Below are 13,223 nucleotides of genomic sequence, written 5' to 3'. Positions count from 1 at the left end.
TCTTCAATGGAAGTAATAAAACTTTATTAACGGACAAATAGTATTCAGTTTTCTATTTAATTCATTCCTTTATCAGGAAATAAACATACACTTATTAGAATAGAATTGTCAAGGGAGGGAGACTAACAGTACCAAGTTCTTAACAATTTTGAAATTATGCCCGTGCCACCTTACAAACGCCATTGGCATTTAGAACTTAATACGATTCAAGATTCAAAGAATATATTCCAAATATACCCTTACCCTTACAAACGGTACTAATATGTAGAACTCGATAATACTCAGTTCAAAGAATAACAAACCCCCGCTTACAAACACCAGTGTAATAAAAGTTGTAATAAAACTATTACCGTGTTTGTTGATTGTTACAAAAAGAACTATTACTGTGTGTAGAAACGGAAGTGAGATAGGTTTGAGTGACGTGCCAGTGACAGCAGGTCGTGCCAGAGTCGCAATGAATGACACGGGGATATCGACATGCCAGCAAGAACCAATTTGTCGTGATTGTCGTAATGTGGATTTATGAGTTAACTTCATGCCAATAGTTAGAGCACTGTCTATCAGGTTAATACTATGTTAAAAAGAGATGTTCTAGAGAGATGTTCTAGAGAGAGTTGTTCTAGAGAGATGTTCTAGAGAGATGTTAAAAAGAGATGTTCTAGAGAGATGTTCTAGAGAGAGTTGTTCTAGAGAGATGTTAAAAAGAGATGTTCTAGAGAGATGTTCTAGAGAGAGTTGTTCTAGAGAGATGTTCTAGAGAGATGTTAAAAAGAGATGTTCTAGAGAGATGTTCTAGAGAGAGTTGTTCTAGAGAGATGTTCTAGAGAGATGTTAAAAAGAGATGTTCTAGAGAGATGTTAAAAAGAGATGTTCTAGAGAGATGTTCTAGAGAGAGTTGTTCTAGAGAGATGTTCTAGAGAGATGTTAAAAAGAGATGTTCTAGAGAGATGTTCTAGAGAGAGTTGTTCTAGAGAGAGTTGTTCTAGAGAGATGTTAAAAAGAGATGTTAAAAAGAGATGTTCTAGAGAGAGTTGTTCAAAAGAAATGTTAAAAAGAGATGTTAAAAAGAGATGTTCTAGAGAGACGTTCTAGAGAGATGTTCTAGAGAGAATCTAGTGAGAGATGTTTAAAAGAGTTTTTCTAGAGAGAAAATGAACAGGACCATTTGTACCGAGATTAATTAAGTCATTTTGTTTGATCGTTCAGATGTAATAGTCAGAAATTGTTTGAAAAATATCAGTATGAATTTTTTTTTTTTTTTTTTTTTTTTTTTGGGTAAAACCAAAGATGAATCAGCCGTGCATGTCCATTGAAATGAATGTAAAACATCATTCTATTTAGATAGATAGATACGTTTCCTCGTTTCTGGTATGGTATCCGCTGAGTGTCCGGGAGGTGTCCGTTTCGAAATAACCTAAACAAAAGAGAATAATCGACGCCAAACCGGATCAAAACCTCGTCTATCAGGATCTTTAACTGTCGGTTTAAAAATAATCCCACACCGGACACCGTGCCTCGTCTATTGGTATCTTTAACCGTGGTTGTAAAGACGATGCTTGACAAATATTGACACGTTGATAAGGAGAATATCTCTAGAACTCAGTATACTGTCAGAAAGTTAATTAACGTCACATCCTACTGTTTTATGGGTCACTTGTAATAGAAACAGTCTTTTGACTTTAATGTGGAGTATTAAACTAATAGCTGTCACTGTTTTAAGAATGATGGTATTCAATACCACGTCTCGTGTAATTGAAAATTAATTCAACTTCAAATTATGAGTTTGATGGCAGAGACAACCTTGATAGTTATGGCCAAGTAATGGTCGACGTGAATAAGTAAAGGCTAAATAGGAGCATGGATTGTGGACAGTTAATCACAGTTAGGTCACATTAAGTCAAGTTTTAGTGGTAAAGATAGGCAGAACCTAACTCTAGCTGTCATTCAAAATGTCACGTGACTGTAAAATTTGTTACCATAAAGTGATCCTCTAAATAGTAATTTAAGCAATACTGATTGGATGTAAAGTTGAGCTAGTCTTAGTGTGTATAACTTTTTGTCAGTTCTTCATCGAAGTAATCAAATTCCGATATTGTTATTCAAGATATTTTGAGTTGATACAAATCTAATTGATTCTCATGGTCTATATATATGTTGAACCTTAAAATGGCCCTTTTTTTAATATCATTGACAGGATCAAAGAAATGAAAGTAAACTTTTTAAGGCTTGGAGGGTTCTAGATAACTCCTGACGAAAACTGCCTGTCCTGACTATAAAGAGTTTGATGTCAGTACGTCTAGAGTTAACTCTACATGGAAAAAGCGTTGTACAGATGACACAATAAACCGGGACCTGTGCTACAGGTTATGTGCTACAGTTCGAAATCTAAAAAGAGCAGGCTAATGCCGCTGTCCTGGCAATTAACCTCATAACACCCCGCATGGCGTTGCCCATCTTCAATAACCCATTAGGTGGAGAAAAGTAGGTCGTAAAACTCCATTCATTTCATTTCGATGTAACTGCCAATCTAAGAATGAGAAACGTAGAATGATAATCAACGACTTGTTCTTCCCGATCTATCAGATGAACTTCATAATAATTATTGGCCTTTTTGCACATTGCCTTTCAACAACTGTAGAATGATAAAACGATGATGAGATAGCAGCTAATTATTTTTATCGAGTGAAGACACCGCCATCAAATATTCATTAGGTTTCAGTCTTATTCTCCGATAACACGAATAACCACCATTAAAACAGTTATATTCTTTTTCTTGAAAAAGTCGTCATAATTGTGCGAATAAGGAGTTGGTTATTTTGACTCTTCATTGAATAGTTCTATCCACAACCCGTCTTCTCAGTATCAATCTATTACGATCTTCATACTTATACCTTGACTGCAAGAGCCACCTTTAATGCATCATGGCAGATTGTAGATGAGGCGATTTGATTGGATTGTATGCAAACGAATACAGCCAATCACAGGCCTAGAAAGATAGTCTTTGAACACAAAGCCACAATGTCCATCGAGGGCTCTCATTGGCCTGATTCGCTGGCGTACAATCCAATCAAATAGCTACATTCCGTGATTCCTTATAAGCTCTGTCAATATAAGAATTGTCCCTGACAAAAAAATATAGTTCCTTCTTAGTTTCAACCCCTTTTCCCTCGATTTCTCAAATGTTTGAAAAGTCACAATAGTTCATGAAAAACGCTAATGTTAGTCTTCTGGTTGTGACTCCGGCACTTCTAGAATTTTTCCTTCGTATTTTTCATCTATTTAACTCGATGGATGAATAAATGTCGTTGTCCCTCGCCCCACCCCGACCTGAGCAACAGACCTATCGTTAAAATGATTTATGTAGACCAGTTTATGTTGACATTGTTGGTCATTTAAATTCGGACTCAATGCATTCAGGATAATAGAAATTAATTTAATGATACGTTAATGATATGTAATAATTACTTTACTATTGTTTATTATTTTCACTATATTAATTTCCTAACGAGACGATATTTTAATCAGATATTTTACTATCAGCAGGTAATGATGCCTACAGTGGGATTGTGTTATCTAGAACTCTACTCCGCCTTCGCACAAAATACAAACAGGTCTACCCAAAGCGTTGTGATGATCATACGCCGTGGATGTTGTGTATCAATTTCGCTGAAACTGAAATGAAGTTTTACGTCAGACGTTTCTGTATTATGCTATCTACTAGTACTAGCGTATTCACGTGGTAGTCATCAAATCGCTTACAATACCGGATCACGAACGTCAATCTTAAAAACCAAGATTAGATGTCAGATAGGGTTTTTATACTGTCATCAAGAAGCCATGTTCAAGAATATCGAACAAATTTTTAAATTTTATATTCGTACTTTGTTATTTTATTGCACTCTCCGCACAGTGTCCAGTAATCGACCATAAAACTAAATCATTAAGTTGTTTTATAAAAACTAAGGTTAGATATCAGAGAGTGTTTTTTCTATTGTCATCTAGAAGCCTTTTACAAGATAGTAGAAGTTATATTTACTGAACGTGATGACAGATCGAGTGACTGAGGAACTATAAGATTGTTGTTAGCCCGGCATTATTTTAACTAATTACAAGTCGATATTGGTCATCAGAACGTGTGGAACAATATAGGGAAATAATTAGAATGCTTATTTCAACATCAGAAATCCACAACTTGATTGAGCTATAATTATAGTTAGGTTATGTAGCGTCAGCCATTTTGTATTTACAGCTCCGCACACAAATTATTACCTCATCGAGACGAAATGCGACAAATCATACTTTTCAGAAATTAACTTAAATGTCAACTCAAATAATCAAGGGTTTGTCTGTAAACTTTTAAACTTATTAATAATGTTATTTCGGTCGCCATTTTTTTTATTAAATGTACTCTTCTATTCCGAACAACTTCTGTAATTTTTTTATTAATTTTTTCACTTAGTTGTTTTCGAGTTATCTCGATTATGTAGTATTATTAGCCGATTGCTGCTTAAAGCACGGCTATAGCCTTTCCTTACAGTGTTACGATTATTCACATCTAACTTGATGATCATTATCATTTAACTTTGCTTAATGAACATGCACCATAGCAAGAACGATTTAGATTCATCACTACAGTCATATTTGCAGCTCTGCACCAAATTCACTCCCGCCTTCACTCAGAAAGTAGAACCGCACTAAATTTTAATTCATTTCAAAATGATTAATATCGACACATTATACATGTCAAACAATATTTAGATGTAATCATGTTCATATGATCAGCATTTATCATTTTACATTTCTGTCACATTTTCAACCCCGCACCAAATGTACTTTCATTCACAATAAACCATTAATTTTAAAGTAATTAAAAACGATACATTATAAATGTCAAAAAATACCTAGATGATATTGATTAAATTATTTTATCATTTTACATTTCTTGCTGCCATGTTTGCAGCACCGCACCAAATTCACTTCCGCCTACATTAAGAAAGTAGAACCGCAGCAAATTTTGAATCATTTAAAAAAAAGTGATACATTAGAAATGTCCAAAAAAATACTTAGATGCTTGATATTTATTTAAATTCTTTTATCATTTTTACCATGTTAGCCCCGCACCAAATTCACTTCCGCTCACAATCAAAAGATAGGACCACACTAAACTTAAAGTGACCAAAACAACAATCACAGACAGCCACAAATAATAAATGTCAATAGAATATTTAGATAGAATTATCAGTAAATATGATAAGGGTACTCATTAAACTTTGTATCACTTTACATTTCTGCCATGTTAGCCCCGCACCAAATTCACTTCCGTTCACAATAAACTTAACCAACAATTACAGCCGCACATTATAAATTTCATTACAATATTTAGATGGAATTATCAGTAAATATGATAAAGGTATTCATTAAACTTTGTATCACTTTACATTTCTGCCATGTTAGCCCCGCACCAAATTCACTTCCGTTCACAATAAACTTAACCAACAATTATCAGTCGCACATTATAAATTTCATTACAATATTTAGATGTAATCAGTGTAAATTTTATCCTCATTAACCATTTTATCATTTCCATTTCAATAGGAGAAGTCGCTAATTGTAATGTCATCATATAAAACTCATTAGGCTCGAGGTTTCATTCTATTCAAACTAAGTGTTAATTGTGTTATTTAAGACGAGTTCGGGTGTTATCAACAACAGAATAGTAAATTACACAGAAATAACAGGAAATACGGCCTGACATCTTGAATTTCTTTATCTAATATGATCCTAAACTTAAATCTACAATTCTGAATTAAACTCAAATTATTTGATATCATTGTAACTAGACCCGTAGCTAAGGGAGGAGGATAAGGAGGGGGAGGGACAACCGACCTATTCTTTTCCTACAAATAAACACCATACACCATTGCCCCTCAAGTCTGGCTACTGTCCACCGTTATAATTATCCCATCGCACGATCAGGTAACGTAAATCAATATTTATTTTATTACATTTGGTCACCATTTCAAAGTTGTCATTGATATTTTCATTTCTTATTATGTTTTTGAAATATTACAACTTTTTAAAACTTTTGTAGAATGAAATTTCAGGACCGTCGTCCTTTGACAAACGAATTTCCTACAGACGAGAATGAGAAATCAGAATAATTCATCTGTCGTCGCTTCCCGTAAACATTACAGCATAAACAGTGGATTTGAAAAATCAAAAACTTTAGTGTAGGCCTAAACTGGTAAGTTACGTCAGTAAATAGGTCTAGATTGGACTGAATGTCGTCACTTCCGTTAAATACTGCATTAACGTGACAAAACGGACATAGAAAAGAAATTTGAATGAAAATTGCAATAAAGAGAATTGTGGTAGAATCATATTGATTATAGTGAGAAATCACAGCAAGTTGTTTTAGTGCGGGGCTTTCAAGAGAATTAATTTGTCAGCGGGATACAATGTATTCTAGAACTTCATAAAAATTTGTTATAATTAGTCAGACGCGGGGTTGTATGGAGACTCAATGCAGCGCGTTAACAACTATCTCTATGTAATTAAACACTGAACCTTTTACACATTACAAATCTAATCTCATAAAGGAAGCTAAATTCTATGGTCGACATCATCGATTAGGTTACACTTGATTGTATTTCATTAAATATTGAGTCGCAACGGTGGAAAAAAATAAATTAAACCATTAAAGGTATTTTAGTAATATCCCATATATTATTAGGCTTTACTTAAGCTTTGAATGTTTCGAGAACCTGTATTTGTAAAAGTACAGTAAAACCCCTCTAAACCAACAAGCCGTCGGACTACCGTGAATTGCCGGTTTGGAGGGTTTGCCAATTTAACCGTATGAGTGGCAAAATAACAGAGTAGCACCCCTTTATGAATTAATCCATGTAGTAGTGTCAGAAGGTTAGGATACTCGTACTGGCAGAAGGTTCGGATACGCGTACTGGCAGAAGGTTCGGATACTTGTACTGGCAGAAGGTAATTCGGATACTCGCACTGGCAGAAGGTTCGGACACTCGTACTGGCAGAAGGTTCGGATACTCGTATTGGCAGCAAACCGTGAAGAATTGATGATGATTATATCGTGAAAAACAAGTCACCCACACAATTTAATATTTTTATTCGATTTTAATATTTTGATTATAGTAATTTGTTCACCTGGGCAAGGTGAGGGGGAGAACTTTATCTTTTCATCGAAACGAAACAAAGAAAATATACAAATATAAACACCAGCCTGATTAAATGTAGTTCTAGACAAGTGGTTACCAACCTATTTCAACCTTCACATCCCTGGAGCAATCACTTGGACCTTTCACACACAAAAATTTGTTCATCCACATTTGCAGCATGTGATGATGTGAGGTTATCTTTCAACTTAAGATGAATTCTTCTCCTACACCAGTTGGCCACACCCTGACCCCCTAGTCCCACACCCCCAGGGGGTGCAAACACTAGGTTGTGAACCAGGGTTCTAGATAATTTGATATTATTATTATTATTATCATGCAATGCGACTATTAGCTCAGCCTTGACTCCGGCCTAACATGTATAATAATATGGAAAAGACGGTGTTTGTGTATTTGTACGGTATCCCTTGTGGTCGGAAGCTGTAAGAAACTATTAAGTGAATAGAAAGGCTAATTATTTGTGCCTGAGAATGGCCGTGTTGGTTGACTGACCGGTTGTCTCGGGGGACGGGCAGGCTATCAGAAGAGGTAATGGCGATATCGGTCACGTTAGAATGAAATTACAAGGAAATTATCCACAACTTGTTAGTCGTTTGATTTTCAATAATGTTTCGTCTGAATCATAAGTCACGAGATATCAGCGAGATTGAATATGACAGGTAGCCTGTGTTAGGATCAAGGATCTGTGACTTAGAGACAGTAGGATTGAACTTAGCACCAAGAAAGAAAATAAACAATCTACCAACAAGGATAACACCTTAAGTTCACGAGGATCTTGTCTACCAGCTGGTACATGGCAAAACTTCTTAGTTATGTTTACAAGGATAACAATTTAAGTTCACGAGGATGCTTTCAACCAGCTGGTCCTTGACCAAACCTCTTGGTAATGATTTTACAAGGATAACAACTTAGATTCACGAGGATCCTTTCAATCAGCTGATCTTTGCACTCGTTGAATGAATTTGAATATCAGCATCTCAAGTTTTAGTTCAGGTCGTACTTATATACCGGGCGTCTGGTGCTGCAACTGTTCCACTGTATTTTTGTACAACCGTGAAGACGTGCAAGATCCCATGTGATAGAAAATTTTCCTTATTGCACAATGCATGGTGTCGCCTTCATTGTATAAAATCGAACGTCAAAACAAAACAACATATTGGTAATACCGATACATTGGTTGCTGAACTTTTCATATGATCAACATTTTCTATTTCATTTCATCGTTTGATACGCTCGATTTGCATTTCAATTTACACTACAGTCAAAACAACCAGGTGAACAAAACGGGATGGACGTGAGGTAACGTAGGGAAGAATACCGTAGTTACCGTATTATTTTAATTGTCATAGATACTAAGGCTATTTTCAATATTTCCGAGAGGAAACTAACTGTCTATTTTAGAAATTGTGAAAATTAAAAAATAAAGAGAGTCTACTCAAAATAAGAATTTCAATTTTCAATTTTAAAAGTAGTGTGTATTTATTTTTATAAATATTTTAATATTTCTGTTATTTATTCCACTTTTACCAACTTATCAGTTACTACAGTAACTAAAATATTCTTGATTTAATACAGCATGTCATAGTCATTCTGTATAGAGTTGAAGTATTCTGTTTTAGGAATTTTGGGAAAACAGAACCGGAAACATGTTGTTTCTTTGAGTTTTATCTATGACCTCTTGGAAATTAAATTATTAAAACAGAACCTGAAACATGTTGTTTCTTAGAGTTTTATCTATGACCTCTTGGAAATTAAATTATTAAAACAGAACCTGAAACATGTTGTTTCTTAGAGTTTTATCTATGACCTCTTGGAAATTAGGATTATTAAAACAGGACCTGAAACATGTTGTTACTTATGAGTTATATTAACAATCCAAATCGTTGAAAAGATGAAAACGCAAAAAAAATGAAATGAAAAACAAAAAAATAAAATTGATAAAATGTCTCAAGTCAGATGAAACAGGTTCGTTAATTAGTTTGATATATCAAATATTAATCAACAGTTAGTAATTGTAGTGATAATGAGTAGGTAAAATATCTAACCGTCTGTCATAATGTAAGATGACAGATTGGCTAATCTGACCAACCGTCTGTGTTTTTCACCCCTATCCCCCCTCTCTCCCCCTACACCACCTATCGGGCTCGAATATGATACCACAAGTTTGTCACTAATAGTAACGAGGTTTCTCACTGATAGTAAACAAAGTTTAAAGATCTGAATGTGTACATATTAAATTATCTATAATAATAAAGTTTATGATTTCTTCAAATCCATTTTTTTTTTCTTATCTAAATTCAGAAGTAATCTCAGAGATATTTTTAAAGTCTATTCCACCAGGATAGAAAACGTGTATTTTGTTCATTCTGCCACAAATCTATCTGGAATTTCAGTGAAAATAAACACCATTTTTGTAAGTTGATTAGGTAAAAAAAGTTCTCAGTAACCGCATGTTTCAGGTTCTGTTTTAATATTTCTATCTTTCGATTGTCTTTCAACAATTTGTTCTTCTCTCTCACGATTATGACCCGAGGTAGAAATATCTGAACGATATGGGAGCTCTGTGGGTATATTGCGCTTAAATTTGTTATTAAAAATGCATTAGTCTTAGAATTTTAAGTATTAGATTAGAAGAATTGAAGAACGGACAAACTAATGTTCAATTTTCATGTTTTTAAGCAAATATTTTAAAACTTTGTAATCAAAATTAAAAACAATCGAGATATTGTTTAAATGTAGAATTCGATCAAAATGAAAAAAAAAACATTTAATGTCTCCTTATAAAATAGTCAAAATGTTTTGATAATTCGAGTGAATTAGGTGATATAAATGGAAGAAATATCGAAAAATATAAATACTGCATTAATTTCTTTAACTTTGTAATTTACTTAGCAAAACATGTTAATCTGTTGAATCACAGATCGTTTAATATTATTATCTTATTGTAAAATATTAATAATAACCACAACAGGGTAAACAACTAGAATTCACCATGTAGACACAGAAACAAACCACAATGTACTGTTAAAATCACAGTATTAAAATAAAATATGTGAATTGTTTAAATGTAGTTTACATGTATATAATGTATATATAGAAGATATATTGCAGTAATGTTTTACAATGTACAACATTAGTCCTTATCCCTTGACAATCTTTTGTACCTCAGAGAAATCAGAAATTTGATTTAGTGTTTTGATTAACATATTATTCAAATTTTCTGCAAACAATTAATAGAATTCCTGCATTATATACAAATTCTTAAATTAAGTAAACACTCCTTCAAACTACAGGTTGTTAGTGAAAAACGTTTAAAAGTACGTTGTTTTATCAGATTATACAGAGTTTCTTTTGTTTAGTTATGAAACAGGGTAGGTTCAACTGATGAATATAATATCTACTCTTTTTGATCAATTTGGAGAATTTCGATTCTATGTTTATTCTGAGAGCCAGAATTCCTTTAAATGCCTGTACATAAAATAACAAACATTAAGATGGATCAAAAATGAAAATTCAAACCTACCTGTGAATCTGTATCTTCGTCATATTGGCGGCATCTTTAGGCGCCTGTATCACCCGCCCTTTCAGGTTATCAAACGATCCAAAAGGCATCGTAATATCTCCAAATAGTCGCTTTAAACACTAAAATTCCTGTACATTAAAAAAGTTTAAACTCTTAACTGTAACGAAATGAAGGAAGTTTTATATTAGTTAACAACGGTCATTATAATCCGATTCCGTTCTGAGAAATGTTTATGAATTCCAGTATATATATATATATAATGGTTGAGGTGTGAATAATTCACCTACACCTACAGTCGATAACGACGATGTTTATAACACTATAACAACAAAATGATGCTTCGGAGAACAACAAACACTCATACACTATACATATTCCTTATACGGTACTTATTACCTCGACCAATATTCCTACCTGATGGAATCCACCAATCAGAAGACGAGTTGTAGATCATTGAATATTCATGAGCTGTATGGAAAGCCCATTGTGAGATATAGTAAAAGCTGAGTGTGTAAGATACTGCCTACTAGCGGCATGAGATAATCAATACCATCTTCACATTATCAAGGTGTCTTATTTACAATACTACGGTTTTTAAAAACTATATCAACGGAAACGATCCATGTTTGTTTATTGTTTTACAATCAGATTTCGTTATAACGAAGGAAATTGCACAAGAATTTCAACACTTTCTCATTTCTGTTGAAGGGGAGATTGTCAGTCTATGCGATTAAACCGACAAGAAACTACAGCGAGGGCAAATTGGAATCCTAGGTATTTTCTTTTGTCATGAATACAAAGTTTACTTCATCATTTCGTTGTAATACAAGCTTTATCGGTCTTCGATGCGAACAACCTTTTATATTTGCACGATATAATAACGACTTTGATTGACGAATTTTCGGTAAAGTGACGAAAACAGCAAACTTCTAACCGGTATGCTTCTTCAATGGAGCAATGATCTTTTTGTATCTTCTTGGAATCATGTTAAATTCAAAGAATTATTTCGTTGTAACGAAGTAAATCATTAATAGATTACATATTTATGAAACTCTGACATCAGGGTCTCTAGTGGAGGTAAACAATAGCCTATATATTAATGATTTATAGCTACAAGGGAAGTGGTGATTCTTGGATAAAATTCGTTATTACGAAGTAGCGAAGCCTAAATGATTTTTATATAAAGAAACAAATCATCGACAACCTTGTCTATTGAACTCTGGTGTCTTGCAAGGCTTGTGAAATGGAAGGTTATCGCCGGTCCTTTTTCAATACGAATGTCATAAAACACCAATTAACAGTGTGATAAAAACAACTAGATTTGTTGCAAAACAGTTTGAATGTTTATATTTAACTGTTATTAGCAATAGCCTATAATTAAACTATTTTATTTAAATATATTTGTTGAGCTAATTAAAGCTATAATTTCTACACTCTGGTCCTTAAAAGGGACAGATGTCCCTTTTTTTTCAACCAATCATACCTTACTCTCAGAAAGGGGAATTTTTTAGCTAAGCTAATCAGTAATAGTGTTCACAGCTCACCGTCGAAATTTCAGCCTTCAAATCAACGAGTGTCCAGAATTATCCGCGTTTCAAAGTTAAAATGACGTGTCGTCTGTCATATATAGAAAAAGACATATATAGAAATAGTGAATAAAATTCCTAGTTTGAAGTATTTTTTAAAGGAATTGTGCGATTTTCGTACATTTCTGGTATTACAGAAGACTATTTACATATATTCAACACTCAAATCAATCCCCTTAATGGTGCATCTGTCCCTTTAACACACATCAACAATTCAACTTATTATCACAAAGTATATCTATATTTTTTTTCATATCTAAAATTCTTAATTATTTTGAATGCATGACGTTACCGAAATCGTAGCAACCTATACAGGTCTCTCAGTGTGTCTGTGAAATCTTTAGTCATTTCGTTATAACGAGGTATCCTTTCTTAGTATCTGAATACTAAAACGTACCTACGTAGTCTAAAATAATGAAGAAACTATTGTCAAGATCACACGTCTTGTTTGAAAATAGAATCCAGAGTGAGAGGATTGTCAAAAACTGGAGTTTGAAAAATTGTCTCAGTGAATCAAATTTTTAACAAATTTTTGATGAAAGTAATACGTGAAAATTAATTGTAACGCCTTATCTTCAAAAAGAGGGTCACTCTAACCAAGTTGATATAAAGATGGATCTTCCCGTAACAGTTGAACAATTTGTTATTTTCAATGAAATAAGGCAATCAGTTCTTTAATTTTATATCTGGTAGTACATGTTTCAGTTTCCGAGAATACAAATCTTGATAGTGTTATATAATTCAACTAGAATCATTCGATATCAAAGATGATGGAGCTCTGACAGGTCTCCCCCCCCCCCCCCCCTCCATCTCTCTGTTGATACTGACTTGACGATGGTCTCTCCCCCTCCCCTCCATCTCTCTGTTGATACTGACTTGACAATGGTATCTACCCCCCCCCCTCCATCT

General features: G+C 33.8%; 1 protein-coding gene across 1 annotated transcript; it reads left to right on the top strand.

Moving 5' to 3' along the window:
• Positions 1 to 622: 622 nt before the first annotated feature.
• On the top strand, positions 623 to 1,092 carry LOTGIDRAFT_128150 (hypothetical protein; the record flags this gene model as incomplete). The annotated part of the gene is made up of 3 exons (XM_009064087.1): positions 623 to 696; positions 734 to 801; positions 881 to 1,092. Coding segments are annotated over 3 exons (354 nt in total), but the record flags the coding sequence as incomplete, so codon positions are not given.
• Positions 1,093 to 13,223: the final 12,131 nt, after the last annotated feature.

Source organism: Lottia gigantea, assembly GCF_000327385.1.
Source record: "Lottia gigantea unplaced genomic scaffold LOTGIsca_60, whole genome shotgun sequence".
Classification (NCBI taxonomy): Eukaryota; Metazoa; Mollusca; class Gastropoda; family Lottiidae; genus Lottia; species Lottia gigantea.
The sequence above is the reverse complement of the archived record's forward strand: the minus strand, read 5'-3'. Positions and strand labels throughout refer to the sequence as shown.